A 17,325-nucleotide genomic window follows, 5' to 3' on the forward strand; every position below is an offset into this window, starting at 1 on the left:
GACTTAGATGATAGTTTATCAATCACCATATTGACTGCAGCGTGCATTTTTCAGTCACATAGCAACTCAGAAACTGCCATCAATGGGCTTATGCCCAAAGTTTTTGTGCTTAGAAGGACTTTTTAAGAGTTTGTGCTCCATTGGTACAGCCAGGGAGAAGTGAGGATCCACATCCAGGTTGCAGTGAAGTAGTTCTATCCCCACAATCTGCAGGAAGCCCTTGCTATTACTCTGAAATTGCCTCCCATTCATATTGTCTGTATCTTGTATAGGCAAAGTTATTTGCATGTCTGCATTAGACTGAGAGCTCCTTAAGTTCAGGGACAGTATTTTTTCAATTCTTGATATCCCTAGTGCTTAGCACAGTGACTGATACATAGTAATCATTGAATAAAGTTATGCAGACTGACAGCAGTGAAGATTCTATTCAATTCTCACCTCTTATCACTAAATTCTATGCTTTGTGACAGAGTAAAACAAAGATAAATGCAAACACTTAGCCCCAAATTGGAAGTACCCATCTACTAAGCCAGAACTTTACATCACTGCCATATGAGGAAACTAAAGGGGACAAGAACTGTAGTTTTCAGAACAATTTATTTAAAACAAATAAGGCCAGTGCTGGATAAAGAAAAACAATCCAAATATCAAAGAATCATCTTAGATTTCAAAGATCCCCCAAACTGCTTCACACATATACAGATAAGGGACCTGGGCCTATTATGTACAACCAGATATGAAAACAGCACATTTCAAGACAGAACTTAGATGGATGTTAAAATCCTCTGGTAGAAAAAGTTAAAGCTACTTTGTGGGCTTGCATATCACATTCATGGTGTGAGCTTTTCCTTCCTGCTTGGCTGTAGAGAAGGAAGCAAGCAAAAATGTTTTCCCCTTAAACCACAATTGAACATATAACCCAAAGACAAATAAAAACAATATGACAATGTGCCACTTGAAACAGAGGCTATGGTCAATGTTCTTGTAGCTAATGAATTAAACATGGGGATTCGGAAGCAAAGAATGTCACAACTGGAAGGAACCTTAAGCTCTGGTCCAACCACCTCATTTTACAGATGAGGAAACTGAGGCTCAGAGAAGTGACTTGCCTAAAAGTCACACATCAAGTTATCAGAGCTGGGAGGAGCCCCCAATCCAGTGCTTTTTTCCCTATATGAGAACAATGAATTTCTTTTTTGAGGAGAGTGGGGAAGAGTAGTGGCAAAGAGAGGATATGTGAGAGGGAGAAAAAAATCTGATTACCAATTATGGATTGGTGCAGAGGCAACAGTGAGAGGGTCATGGGATATTTAGGGTTAGAGGATCTTAAGAGCAAAGAGCAAAGATTATAAGAGCCAAAGATGACCGTGGCAATCATAGCATCTAAATTCTTCCTTGTTTTACAAGTGGGGATATTTAGGCTCAGAGAGGGTCAATAACTTGCCCAAAGTCACAGAGCCAAGAAAAACATCTAAGGGTTCTGATATCTCAATCCCACCCAAATCAGGGCTTTTTCTATTTGGCCACTAGTGTCTAAAGGGCATCCAGAGATAAGATCAGACAAAGGAGAGGCTGGTGGTTGACAAGCTTTAAAATCATCTGCAATGAAGGTGCCATCAGGCAGGTTACTTTCTCCTTGGAGCTCAAATAGTAAACAAAGATTTACTATTTATTAACAGAAAATAGTTAAGTGCTAAGCGATCATCAGGCTCAAATCACCCTAATGGGATTAGGCTGAAAATTAATTTCATAAGGCCCCATTAAAGAATAGTCTCTCCGACCCCCAAGTTCTGTTCTTTTTCTCAATGACCCTTGCTAACCCATTCTACAGTACCATAGTTATAAGAGGGTACAGTTAAACTATTGCAAGCTGTACCTGTACCAAAAGTACAATAGTTCAGTGCCACAAGATGAGTGGACATATTTATAATTTACATATTTTAAAAAATTTGCCAGCAAGAACTACTGAAAGCTTTTTGGGGAAAAACAAAACAAAACATTTCCAACTCTTGCTGGCCTAGGGATTTCCCTATTCCTTGAGTTAAAAACCGTGAGTTTAAAAAGGCTTAACATGGACCCTGTGAAATAAGATCCCTCATTATTTTAAATACATAGGACATAAAAAAGGAGCCTTGACTGTCAAATGATCCTCATGCTCATTTGAATTTCTGAAGTTCACAAAGGTGCTTATGGGAACATGAAAGAGCAGAACCATGTGTCCCTCTATTTTGCTCTCAACATGGAGCAACCTGTAGGGTTTGTAGAAAGCTAAGAATAGAGCATCCTTAAGAAGTGAACCAAGACCAGTCCTGCCACCAGGCTGGGATTTGCTCAGAAGTTCTGCTGCCGCCGTTTTTTAGCCTCAATAGCATCCAGAATTGGCTGTCGTTTGGACTGGTACTTCTGCCGAATCTCTTCAATCTCCTGCTCCATCATGGGATCAAGTGCAGATAGCCTCTTCTGAAGGTCTTCTACACTCCAGCTCTTGAGCTAGGGGAGAAGTACACAGAGTTACGTGAAGTCACAGAATTTATATCTGAAAAGGAGCTAAAAATATTCTTTCATTCAAAACACTTATTTGAGAGAAAGGAAGAAATAACTTGTCTATGATTACACAGATTAGTAAGCATGGATACTGTGGTTCAAATCCAAGTCTTCTGACTTCAAATACATGCCTTGCACTTCCCGTTTTACTACCCTGCTAGATTCAACACCATCAGATAAAGTTATTACAGACCTCCTTATGTTTCTCTATATTTTTTTGATTGTAAGAATGGAGGTGTGGAAAAAAGATAGAACTTTTTTGATTAAGCTGAAGAGTGACAAGATCTGGAGATTCTACAAATAGGCACATGCCCCAAAGATATCAATGACAAAAGGAAAGGTTTTACAGCCTCAAAAATATTCAGAGTAGCATTTGTCATAGTAATAAAGAACTGAAAACAAAGTAGATACATGAAAGGGAATATACACACATATACCTTTCTACACATATATGTCACATGAATGTATTAAAAATTACAGCCATAAGAAATAATGAATATGAAAACAACTCAGAGAAGCATGGAAAGATTTACATGAATTAATGCAGAACGATGTTTAAGAGGAAAATAACTATATAATGACAACAACAATGTAAATGTAAAGGAAAAAAATAAAGCTCAAATTATAATGCCCAAGAAGCTTGGCCCCAGGAAAATACATCATACATACTCCTACTCCCCCTATGGAAAGATGAATGACTGTGGGTGTAAAATAATGCTTATATAGTTAGACTTAGTTGGTGTAATTTAGTTATGCTGAAGTGTCTTTTTTTTTTTTTAACTTTAAAAAAGCTGTTACAAGGAAAGATTCACTGTAGAGAAGAGGGATGAATATTACTGAGAAATGAAGGTGACATAAAAACAAAAAATTTGACCAAGAATAAAACAAAATGTTGGATGAATGATTAATTTAAAGTGGGATAAGGGGCCTGTTATACAAGCAGTCTAAGACCAGTTAAAGAAAGATGCTGCATCCATTCTAGGATCTAGGCCTGATTCCCCCATCTCTGACACTTGTGGGCTCCTTTTTTTTTTCTTACCCTTAAATTAAAACCCCAAAACATTTACTAAATGTGCAGAACACTGTTCTAAGCATCAGAGGATTTAACAAAGTTTAGTTAAAACTTGAGTCTTGGCATATTAATTCTGTCATTCTAGCAAAGTGATATGGCACAGATGTAAACAACTCTTAATATAAAATAACAAAGTAAATGAGTAAGAAGGGTACAGGAGGCTATGTGAGGTGCAAAAGGAGAAAGAGAATTGTAGGGAGGGTTCCTTGAAGAAGGTGGCATCTGAGTTGGGCTTTAAAGAATGGGAAGTTGAGAAAAATAGTATGAGATAAAGCTGGAAAGGGATAGCGAAACCAGATTATGAATGGTCTTAAATTCTATGGACAGAATTTAAGATATTCACAGACAAAATAAATCTATTGAAAGTTTCTGACCACAGGATTGGTATACCCAAATCTGTGCATAAAGAAGTTTGGTAGGATGCAAAGGACACAAAGGTAATAAGAAGAAATTGAATTTGAATCCAAGTTTTGTGACTCTAAATCATGTGCTCTACCACATACAGCATACCACACTGATTCTTCTGTAAATTAGATAGGAGAGAGAATGAAGATGAGGAGATCCGTTAGCTGGAAAGAATCCAATTGGATGGTAATAGTGGACTTATTAAGATGACAAATTCACCAGAGTGCAGCACAGGAAGGGGACTTAACATTACCTGGTGACAAAATAACAGCAGAGCTACCCGCATGAATTCAGAACTAAGTGAAGATTTAACAAAAGATGTATGTGGTCCTCAGAATGACTGCAGCATGGATGAAATGGGTACCAAGTAAGATAGGCTTAATCAAGTCCTGTTTTGTTTCAAGATCTTCTAATTCCCTCACTGGTGAAAAGTATTATGGGGGTTGGCATCCTGCTAACTTACTGAACAGCAGATAATATTCTTAAAAGGGACACATCTTTCTTCATGTTGCTTTTGTACAATAACTAGATGTTTGCTTTTGCCAATTATTCAGAAAGCTCACTCTGGTTCTTGGACTCCATTTTTTTTTTTTTTTCATGGTAACAAGTCTTCCCTTACAATCCTGTATAATGAGAGATAAAGAGAAACTATAGTGTCATGGAATCATAAAGCTGGAAAGGATTTTTGGAAATCTAGTCTAATAAGTCACTTTTCCTTTATGAATTTTTCTATAAAATAAGACTGGATTAAGTAATCCGTAAACTAAGGGCCTTTCTAACACTGCTTTCTAAGAATCTAGGATTTTATAGAGAGGGAAAGAACAGCTTGTAAGGCAGCGATGTTTGTGTCAGTTCATCTGAATCATCATCCGATAAATATAAATGATATGATCCCAACTCCTCACCCAATAAAGAGTTGAAAGAGGTTGTTTGCAGAAACGAGAATGATTATAGTAAATAGGAATGTGATTTAAGTATTTGAAAAATCAGGTTATATTCTTCCCATTCTTTAAAGCCCAACTCAGATGGCACCTTCTTCAAGGAACCCTTCCCTACAATTCTCTTTCTCCTTTTGTACCTCACATAGTCTCCTGTACCCTTCTTACTCATTTACTTTGTTATTTTATATTAGAGTTGTTTACATTTGTGCCATATCACTTTGCTAGAATGACAGAATTAATATGCCAAGCCCAGATCAAGAGAGGGATGGTATCTTGCCCAGAATGACCTGGCTAGTAAATATCAGAGATGGAACTTGAGAACCCAGTGTTTGGATTCTAAGCCCAATGATTTTTGCCTCATACTGTGCTGTATCTCCTATGCATAATTTATGTAATCTCTTCTCTCTTCTCATCCCAAAGGTAGGGGGCAAAAAAAGCAAAATCTGAATAGTTGCTTTAGTTGCTTTTCTCTGAATGTTTCTTGGCAAATTTTTTCCTCCCAATTCAACTTAAAAAATGTTTCTTATATTAAAACAAAACAAAACAAAACAAACAAACCTTGATTTCCATCTAAGCTTCAGTAGTGAGACAATGTTAGTTTTCAATTCTCAAATTACATGGAAATTTATTCCCCAAGCTTACAGAAGACAATCAAGATTAATTCTGTTATACATCAATTCACAGCCTCCAAAGACTTTGGTTTGGTTACAATATAGAATTAAGAGAGGACAACAATGAATTCATTAAAATCATAAATATAAACATGAACTTCCAAGAATGAAAAACAAATGAGTTACCACCATCATAACTCATCTTTGGATAGTGTTTACACCATTCTGAGAATGAGGAAGTGTGCAATAATAAGCTTCTCAGCTAGTTGTGTTACTTCCCTCCTCTCTCAGAGAATAATAATAATATAATAATAATATTAACAATTAAAAAGTGGCTGGATTAGATGGTCTCTAACATCTAACAACCTAAATTCTATATCTGGGAGTACTTTCCAGCTTTGATATTTGTAATTCTGTGAAAATTAACAATAAAAACACTCAGGGGAAAGAAGTCACCAAAGGACTATATTAGTTAAGGAGATGGTGAACAAAACCTCTCCTAAAAACAAAAGATCAATAATCTCAAAGTAATGCCTAATTCTGAATCAACAAAGTTAGAATTAGTAAGGCAGTTAATTGAGAAAAACAATTTTTGTAGCAAATATTTTAGATAAGCCATGATATTCAAATTATGTAGCAAATCAATGTAAATAATGTATGAACAAAAATTAGCCAGGAAATGTGGTCATACAACTCTGACTGAGGTATAACTACATACCTTTCAGATTGGCTAAGATGACAGGAAAAGATAATGATGAATGTTGCAGGGGATATGGAAAACTAGGACATTGTTGGTGGAGTTGTGAACTGATCCAACCATTCTGGAGAGCAATCTGGAACTATACCCTAAGAGTTATCAAACTGTGGATGCTCTTTGATCCAGCAGTGTTTCTACTGGGCTTATATTCCAAAGAGATCTTAAAGAAGGGAAAAGGACCCACATGAGCAAAAATGTTTGTAGCAGCTTTTTTATAGTGGTAAGGAATTGGCTGAATAAGTTATGGTACATGAATGTTATGGAATATTATTGTTCTGTAAGAAACGATCAGCAGGATGATTTCTTAAAGGCCTGGAGAGACTTACATAAACTGATGCTAAGTGAAGTGAGTAGAACCAAGAAAATATTGTACACAGCAACAACAAGATTATAGGATGATCAATTCTGATGGATTTGGCTCTTTTCAACAATGAGATGACCAGGCCAATTGCAACAGATTTGTGACAGAGAGAACCATTTGCTCCCAGAGAGAGAGGATTGTGGAGACTATGTGGATCACATATTTTCACCTTTTTTGTTGTTTGCTTGTTTTTTATTTTCTTTCTCATTTTTTTTTTCATTTTTGATCTGATTTTTCTTATACAACATAATTGTAGAAATATGGATAAAAGAATTATACTTCATTTTAACATATACTAGATTGCTTTCTGTCTGTGGGAGGGAATAAAAGGAAGGGAGGGAGAAAAAATTTGGAAACCAAGGTTTTGCAAGGGTGAATATTGAAAAAGCTAAAAAATTTTAAATTAAAAAAAAAAAAAAAGAAAATGTGGTCATATGGAAGAAATTAATCATTTCTTAAACACCTACTATGTGTCAGACATTGTACTAAGTGCTTTGCAAATATTACCTCATCTGATCCTCAAAATCCTAACAATCTTGGGAGATGCCATTTTGCAGCAGGAAAATAAGGCAGACTGAGGTCACACAGCTAGAAATTTAAATCTGTATTTGAACTTAGGTCTTCTTAACTACAGATCAATTGGACTACCTAGTTGCCTAGGCAGATTTTTTTTATAGGCAGTTTTCAATAGAAGAAATGCAAGGCATCAATAACTATGTGAAAAATTGTTAAGAAAAGACAAAAATGGTAACTGCTAGAAGCACATTAGAAGACAGGCACATGAACACAATAGTGCCAATTCGCTCATTAACTCTGGCAAACAATTTGGAATTATACTAAAAATGTTTTCTTGAACCAGAGACACCACTATTAGGCATATACTCCTAGAAGATGTCACAAATAGAATTCAATATTGATACTTTAACATTACTAGGCCTTATCATTGTAGCAACCGATAAATCAGCCCAATTTGGCTTTCACTCTTGACTCCCTTCAGCCATAGAAGGCCCAACCCCTGTATCAGCCCTACTTCACTCCAGCACAATAGTTGTAGCAGGCATCTTCCTCTTAATCCGCTTCAGCCTGGTTATAATATCTAACTAAACAGCTCTTACTATTATACTTTGCTTAGGGGTATTACAACTTTATTTACAGCTATCTGCCCTATTACACAAACAATTGTAGCTTTTTCTACATCCAGTCAGTTAGGCCTAATAACAGTTACTTTAGACCTTAATCAACCACACTTAGCATTTCTCTACATTTGTACACATGCCTTCTTCAAAGCAATACTTTTCCTCTGCTTCTGCTCTATCATTCACAGCCTCAATGACAAATAAGATATTCGCAAAATAGGTGGTCTACTTATACTTCTCCCTATCACCACTTCAGCAATCATTTTAGGTAGCCTTGCCTTAATAGGCACACCCTTTTTATCGGGCTTCTACTCAAAAGACTCAATCATTGAAGCTATAAATACATCCCACATAAATACCTGAGCACTATTAATTACCTTAGTAGCTACTACCCTTTCAGCTATCTACAGCATATGAGTAATCCACTTCGCCCTCCTAAAAGAACCCCAATTCCTCCCTATAAACCCACTAATGAAAATCACCCCAGCCTAATCAACCCCATCATACGACTTGCATTAGGAAGTATCTTTGCAGGGTTCCTACTAACATCAAATTTACCCCCTACTACAATTATCCCTATAACTATACCCACCTTCACAAAACTCTCCGACCTCATTGTAACTGTATTAGGAATCCTAATTGCCATTGAACTTAACTCATTAACAAACAAAATACCAAACAAATCCTTAATCCATACTCATAATTTCTCAAACATGCTAGGGTATTTCACACATATTTTTAACATTAATTCAACAAAGGTAGACTGAGGCACGTATCCTCCAAGCAAGATAACAGTTTAGTATAAGGGCTCAAATCTGGTAATAAATTGGATCTAACAATTGCCAGTTAGGTAAAAACCCTGAATTGAAGAAGTTCTCTTTCATAAGTGCAGAACAAAGAACAGAACAGGGTAGGTGAGGAAATAGTAGAATTAGTTACAGGGTTGGCAGCATCATACTGCTTACAGAGTTGAGGGAAAAATATGATTGATTGGAAATTGAGAATGAAGGGCTAACAACAAATCTTACTTTCCCTCTTATGACCAAGAAATATTTATTGTTTGAGTCCACCTGCAAGGTCAGAAATAGTGGACCAGGCTTCTTTGTTTTTGTTTGTTTGTTTTTTTAAATTTTATTTATAATTTTTTGACAGTATATATGCATGAGTAATTTTTTTTAATAACATTATCCCTTGTATTCACTTTTCCTAATTATCCCCTCCCTCCTTCTACTCCCTCCCCTAGATGACAGGCAATCTCATACATTTTACATGTGTTACAATATAACTTAGATACAATATATGTGTGTAAATACCATTTTCTTGTTGCACATTAAGTATTAGATTCCGAAGGTATAAGTAACCTGGGTAGATAGACAGTAGTGCTAACAATTTACATTCACTTCCTAGTGTTCCTCCTCTGGGTGTAGTTGTTTCTGTCCAACATTGATCAACTGGAAGTGAGTTGGATCTTTTTTATGTTGAAGATATCCATTTCCATCAGAATACATCTTCATACAACATTGAAGTGTACAGCAATCTTCTGGTTCTATTCATTTCACTCAACATCAGTTGATGTAAGTCTCTCCAAGCCTCTCTGTATTCCTCCTGCTGGTCATTTCTTACAGAGCAATAATATTCCATAACCTTCATATACCATAATTTACCCAACCATTCTCCAATTGATGGACATCCATTCATCTTTCAGTTTCTAGCCACTACGAAAAGAGTTGCCACAAACATTTTGGCACATACAGGTCTCTTTCCCCTCCTCAGTATTTCTTTGGGATATAAGCCCAATAGCAGCAATGCTGGATCAAAGGGTATGCACAGTTTGATAACTTTTTTGGGCATAGTTCCAAATTGCTCTCCAGAATGGTTGGATTCTTTCACAACTCCACCAACAATGTATTAGTGTCCCAGTTTTCCCACATCCCCTCCAACATTCATCATTATTTGTTCCTGTCATCTTAGCCAATCTGACAGGTGTGTAGTGATATCTCAGAGTGGACCAGGCTTCTTTGAACAGCAAATCAGGCAACCCTGAAGGATACCTTGGTAGGATAAAGATACTACATCAGACTCTTGGGAGTTCAAGGATAACAGATTCCCTTGAGGCAAGAACAGAACAGTGATTTGCAAGAGAACTGATTTCTAAATTTAACTCATTACAGTACAGCTGAATTTCTGAACAAAGTTCAATGACAAAGAACCATGACTTAAACAGTTATAGAACAAAATCAATTAACTGTCAATGGGATCAATAAAAAATGATACAGAATCCATGTAATCTTCTCAGAGGTCAAAGACCAAGAGAAAGTTGCTACATATATATTCCAATGTTTATAATAGTACTTTAATTAGGAACAAAGAACCAGAAAGAAATTAGGTGACCATGAAATTGGGAAGGAGCAAGCCTTTTCACTTTGAACCATTTGGAAATATACTGCTATGGTTCCATGTTCTCTTGGGAATTGATAAGTTCTTTTTGATTCATCAACTGTTGATTCATTTTTCTCATTTTACAATATTTACTCAGATACAATTGGATTCACTTAGATGATTTGGAGGCCTTCAAATATTCCTTCTGTTATAACTATTTTCATTTTTAGTTTATGTTTAAGGTTTTTACCTAAATCTTCCCCCTGAGATCTTTGGTAATCAATCTTTTTTCTTTATATTTCCCTACTATTCACTTTCTAACTTCTCTTTTGATGATGGTTAACTCAAGGCCTAGACCTCTGTTGTCTTGGGCACTCTTAATGCTGGAGGGACAGAACTGGTCTTAATTGAATGTTAGTCCCTTAATTCCTTCAGGCCTACCAGAGCCTCAAACACATGCTGATGCCTTGTCACTTCAGGTAGTACAAGCTTCCCTCTTTCCTGTATCTTTACTTCCATTACAGAAGTGGTGGACAGAATCAACATTTGTTGCTTATTGACTCAGAATGGTGGAATGAGAGAACAGGAATGACAAGGATGGTGGTGGCTGTTGCTGTGTTAGCTGGCAGAGAATGCAGCAACCAGGAAATTGCTGAATGTATCCTAGAGCACAAAATGGTAGATAAAAGTTATGCTCCCTTCTACCCCCTGCCATTATAGTGGCTGGTAGGGGAGGGAGTAATGATTGAGCATCTTAGGGATTAGCCCTTTCTGCCGTTAGTTAACAGGGTTTACCTCACTAGAGTTTTTGATTTTAAGTGAGTGTTAAGATCTCTTGCTTATATCTATCACTGTAGAGAGGTTTGAAAAGTAAAGATAACTGAAGAAAATTCTTGATAGTCATATGTCCAAAATTCCAGAAAAAAAATTTATATGATGACCACAATGTTTCTCCTCAATAGGAAACAAATTGAAGGATGATTAATAACTTTTTGTTTTCAAAATATATGCAAAGATAGTTTTCAATATTCATCCTTGCAAAGAAAGCCTTGTGCTCCAAATTTTTTCTTCTTTCCTTCCCCGCACCCTCCCCTAGACAAGTAATCCAATATATTTAAATATGTGCAATTCTTCTATACATATTTCCACAATTAGATGATTGATTAATTTAAAAGAGGACAGAAGTACTATTATACAGTGCTTCAAATCTATTGTATGTAAGTTCTTTAAGGGACTGATTTTGCGTTTTTATATTCCAAACACTTAGCAAACAGTGTCTGGAACACAGTAAGAATTTAATAAATGTTTATTGGTTAAATGATATAAAGGAAGACAACAATGAAAGACTTCATAACTGTGACATATAGTGTTCAATCATAATTTTGAATACTGACAGTAGCGAGGCAGAGCCAAGATGATGGAATATAAAGGCAGGACTTTTCCCCAAAGCTTTCTAAATATCTTTAAATAAGACTAAATGAATTCTAGAGAAGCAGAACCCAAAAAGAGAGAAAGAGAGTGAAGCAATTTTCCAGCTCAAGATAACTTAGGACGGTAGGCAGGAAAGTTCTGTAGCATCAGGGTAGGAGAGGAGCATAGTTCAACACAGACCATGCCAGCACAGACCAGGCCCCAGCAAACCAAGAGCAGGCTTCTGGCGGACTGGATCAGTGACAGCAGAGCCAATTTCAAGACCTCTCTGTCCACAGATAGCAAGGGAATCAGAAAATGGACCAGAAGACATTTATAGGAGTCCCTTTGCTGGCCCCAGGGATAGGACTCTGTTGTATTGCCTATACATGGATCTGGGTTGCAATCCTGGGTCTTAGTCCCAGTGTGAGAAGGAATAATAGTATAGCAAAGATTATGGTCACAGAAGAAGAGGGATCCTGGTTAAAAAGAGTACTTGTGGTTGCTCACAAATCAACGAACAGTAAACAAACCTCTCCCTAGATCATATCACCTTGGAAGAGCCCAGAACTTACAGGTTTTTAGAATTACCTCAGAAAATAGCAGCACAAAAAAATATTAAGCTTGAAACAGTGCCCTCTCTATTTGGAAAGCAAAGCCCCACTTGAGCATATAGTTGAAAGTCAAGTATTAGGATGAAAAATGAACAGAGAAAAAATTATGTAAAAAAAACCACTAATTAAATTTTTTTAAAAAATACAGAAAGTTATTACAGTGATAAGTAAGGAAGATAAAACACACACAGAAGAATGTAATAAAGCCAAAATTCCTCATTCAAAGACTCAAAGGAAAATAAATAGGTCTCAGGCCATGGAAGAGCTCAAAAAGGGTTTTAAAAATCAAGTTAAGATAGGTAGAAGAAAAACTGGGAAGAGAAATGAAAAAAAAGAATCAATGGGCTTAATAAAATAAGCACAAAAAAATACTGAAGAAAATCACACTTTAAAGAACAGTGTAAGACAAATGGTAAAAGAACAAAAATCCAATGAAGAGAAGAATTTTTTGAAAAACAAAATAGAAAAATGGAAAAAATATAAAAATTCACTGAAGAGAAGAACTCCCTAAGAAATAAAATCTGCGATTCTGGAGAACAATTTGGAACTATGCCCAAAGGTTATCAAATTGTGCATAATTCTTGATCCAGCAGTGTCTCTACTGGAGCTATATCCCAAAGAGATCATAAAAAAGGGAAAAGACTCACATGTGCAAAAATGTAGCAGCCCTTTTTGTAGTGGTAAGGAACTAGAAATTGAATGGATGCCCATCAATTGGGAAATGGCTAAATATGATATGGTATATGAATGCTATGGAATATTACTGTTCTATAAGGAACACAGATGATTTCAGAGAGGCCTGAAGAGACTTACATGAAGAACTGATGCTAAGTGAAGTGAGTAGAACCAAAATAATGCTGTACACAGTAAAAACAAAATTACATGATGGTTTTGGCTCTTTTCAACAATGAGGTTATTCAGGTCATTTCCCATAGATTTGTTATGCAGAGAGCCATCTTTATCCAGAGAAAAGACTGTAGGGAATGAATGTGGATCACGACATGGTATTTTTATCTTTTTTCTTGATTATTTTCTCTTTCATTTTTGTTTTCCTTTTTTGTCAGATTTTTCTTGTGCAGCATGATAAATGTGAAAATATATTTAGAATAATTGAACATGTTTAACCTATATTGGACTGCTTGCTGTCTAGGGAAGGAAGGAAGTGAGGAGGGAGGGAGAAAAATTTGGAACACACTGTTTTGCAACAGGGATGAATGTTCAAAGCTATCTTTGTACTTTGAAAAACAAAATGCTTTTTTTTTTTTTTTTAAGTAAAACTGATCAAATGAAAAAAGACTGAAGAAAATTACTTAAAAGTTAGAACTGGGCAAGTGAAAGTTAATGACTTTATAAGACATCAAGAAACAAACAAAAACAAAAAAATGAAAACATAGAAAAAATATGAAGTATCTCATTGGAAAAACAACTGACCTGTAGATTCAGGGGATATAATTTAAGAATTATTGGACTATCTGAAAGTCATGATCAAAAAAAGAATTTCTTTCAAGAAATCAAAAAAACCCCAAACTGCCCTGACATTCAAAATCCTGAGACTGAAAAATGCCTCTTGCTTCTCAGCAGAGAAATGATGGACTTCAGGTGGGAAATAAGGTATATATTGTCAGCTATTATACTGATTTTTTAAAATTTATTTTATCTATTTGCTACTAGGGAGGATTCTGGGGAATCCTTCTGGGAAGAAGCAATCCTTGGAAAGTAAAAATTATGTAAAAAGAAATAATTAAATATATTTTTTTACTTTAAAAAAAATCTCGGGGGCAGCTAGGTGACGCAGTGGATAGGGCACCCACCCTGATATTATAGATTATAATCTGGTTATATCTCCTCGCAGCTTCTTCCCATTAGTCCTGGTTCTAATTTGTGGAATTAAATAGAACAAATCTAATTCTGAGAAGCTTTCTTGTATCATTTCTTGCATTTTGGTATTTAAGTTTTTTGACCTGTGTTTAACTCTGGGAGACCTAGAATCCTTGTATTATAGAATGTAAAAAGAAGGTAGAAATAGGATCAAACAGTAAAGTTTCATGAAAACAAAATTTAACTTTATCTTAGGACAAGGTGACAATTCAAGTCAAGTCATCTAAAAATGAAATAAGCTATGAAATAGTAAATGTCCCATTACTGAAAGTCTTCAAGTGAGGAAAGAATAATCATTGGTTATAGATGATATGCATAAGATTCATGTAAGATTTAAGCTAAATGACCTCTAAGGTCACTTGAAGTTTGAAAATTTTAAGATTCTATGTATATGATGAACTTCAGAGAATCTTTTCTTGCTTAGACTGGTTAGAAAGCTAATATTCCCTATTGTTCTGTAAGAAATGACCAACAGGAGGAATACAGAGAGGCTTGGAGAGACTTACATAAACTGATGCTGAGTGAAACGAGCAGAACTAGGGGATCATTATACACTTCAACAATGATACTGTATGAGGATGTATTCTGATGGAAGTCGATATCTTCAACATAGAGAAGAGCTAATCCAATTCCAATTGATCAATGATGGACAGAATCAGCTACACCCAGAGAAGGAACACTGGGAAATGAGTGTAAACTGTGAACATTATTTTTGTTTTGTTTTGTTTTGTTTTGTTTTGTTTCTCTTCCCAGATTATTTTTACCTTGCGAATACAATCCTTCCTTTGCAACAACAACAACAAAATTCGGTTCTACACAAATATATTGTACCTATTATATACTATAAGATATTTAATATGTATGGGAATGCCTGCCATCTAGGGGAGGGGGTAGAGGGAAGGAGGGGAAAAACTCAGAACAGAAGGGAGTAGAAGGGATAATGTTGTTAAAAAAAAAAAAATTACCTATGCATATGTACTGTCAAAGAAAATGTTATAATTATAAAAATTAAAAAAAAAAAAAAAAAGAAAGCTAATATTCCCTTACCCCTCATGTCACTATCAAGGGGCTTTCTTAAGACTGGAATTGAGGATAAGGAAAACAATACATCCTGACAGAGACCTAATTGCTGGTCTCTCTGATAAAACAGCATAGTGCCTGACACCTAGGCATTTAATAAATGTTATTAACTGATTAAACAACTGAATTTATTCAGAGGGAGGCACGATCACATTTCAAGTCCTTGTGAGAAGAGCTAGGAGGTAAACATATTTTCCTGCAATAAATACAATTAGATAAAGCAATAATGAACCAAATTAAAATATTTAACTTAAATGCTAGACTGAGTAGTGCTTAATTTCCTCAAACAATCATGCCAGGTTAATAAGGCCATAGCATTTTCTAAACAACAAAATGAAACCTTCTTCAAATTTTATCTACTTCATAGAATCACAGTGTATTAAAGTTGGAAGGGTTCATAGAACATGAAGCATCAGATATAGAAGGGCACATAAACTACAGGAAACAGAACAATAAAGAGCTTTAGAACTTAGTCTCTCCCCCTCCTTCCCCCATCTTTACATATAGGAAAATAGGCTCTATGAAAACAGGGAGACTGACTTGCCAAAAAATACACAGACAGTTTAACAAGAGAACCAGACTAGAACTCTGATCATCTTCCCCCTTCCAACTACACCATTTCAAATGTAGGTCAAATATAAGTGGAATGAAATAATGGAAAAACAATACACATATTAGGCTTTTGTTTTTCTTGCATATTTATTTAACTATACTGCTTCCTGAGGGAGATTCTTCACTGAAACCCAATAGTAAATTACTATCCATTCTTTATGTGCAGTCATCAGGTATGATGCTTCACTGTTTCATCGAATGTTACAATTGGTGGAACAAACTCAAATACATTAGTAAAATACAAACAAAAGAAAATATTATTGATGGCAGCTCATGCGAGTCCCAAGGTTAATCTCGTTAGTAGCTAATACTTAATTCTTTCATGAGTTCATGATGGGTTTTAATAGACACAGTGTTTCTGGGAAATGGCACATAATGAATTTTGCAAGTATAAAGTTGAGCCAGACTAGTAAAATCATCACTTCCTCTCAGCCTCCTCTCACTTTAAAATGAAAATGGTAGAGTACAGAGGTAGGGAGAGTGGTGGGACTCTCCTGGAAGGCAGACAGAAATGAAGTAGCCTGTCCCTTGATGGGAGTTGGTTTAGGGTACAAAGGGGGCAAGGTGCCATGTAGAAATTTGTCACTCCTAGAAGTTCAACTTTGTGGCCTGGCACCATGGGAATTTTCCTTGGCCTGCTTTGTGAAGGTCATCTGAGAATCCAGAAAGGGCCAGCATTGTAAGACTGAAAGCTTTTTGTAATTTGTGAATGGAACAAGTTAGTACAGAAGGATGGAAAACTGAACTGAACAAGGCATACACTTTTTCTGGTCTATGATCCTACATCTTTATCAGGGTACTCAGTGTCACTTTATAGGTTGGTATGCTCAGCTCATCTTAATACCATAACTGCAGGCCTGGGAAGTAGTACCTCTTTAATTTTGCTTTTTTATAAAGTCACTGCTTGTAAACTTACAAATATGGAAAAACAGACCCTCAAGAGAGATTGTGCCAATTACTGGAAGCTAAGAGAAGTAGACAATGTCAGACTAGTATCTAGTAGCTTAACAAAAAAGGTCCCCATTCTATCATCTACAAATAAGTGGTTCCTATCATCCCTAAAGTGGACCTGATAAAAAGAACAAAAAGTCTTAGTCCAATGCTTCTCACTCATAACTTCTGGTTAATAACTGCCCCAAATTGTTTCCTCTCTAGTCCATCCTTAACAGGTTGCCACATTAGTCTTAATGCCCAAATCTGACCTTGCCACTTCTCTGCTCAGAGGAGGGAGGCTTAAGAGCCCCACTACCACATCAACTACAAGCACATCTGCTCCTTGAGGCCTGGGACCATTCCACTTTTGTCTTGATATGCTTGGCACCTGCCACAATGTCTAACACAGAATAGGTGATGTCCCTTTATCACATGGCCCCAACCTATCTTTCCAATCTTTTTTTCACATTACTACTTTCTGCGAATTTTAATTCCAGACTAAACTTAGCTAGACTGATGTTTCCCTCCCCTCCCTATATTTGCATAGTTTCATGGAATGTTACATCCCCCAAGCCTGCAGTTCATTCCTTCT

General features: G+C 36.0%; 1 protein-coding gene across 1 annotated transcript in view; it reads right to left on the reverse strand.

The window, feature by feature from the left end:
• Window positions 1-578: 578 nt before the first annotated feature.
• The window catches only part of STK4 (serine/threonine kinase 4), a 118,135-nt gene continuing 101,388 nt past the window's right edge, over window positions 579-17,325 (reverse strand). The window contains exon 11 of the mRNA XM_074288508.1: window positions 579-2,490. Coding sequence (XP_074144609.1) covers window positions 2,332-2,490 — 159 coding nt within the window. The 3' untranslated portion in view covers window positions 579-2,331. The remainder of the gene's footprint in view (window positions 2,491-17,325) is intronic.

This window comes from Sminthopsis crassicaudata, chromosome 2, assembly GCF_048593235.1.
Source record: "Sminthopsis crassicaudata isolate SCR6 chromosome 2, ASM4859323v1, whole genome shotgun sequence".
In the NCBI taxonomy this organism is placed as follows: Eukaryota; Metazoa; Chordata; class Mammalia; order Dasyuromorphia; family Dasyuridae; genus Sminthopsis; species Sminthopsis crassicaudata.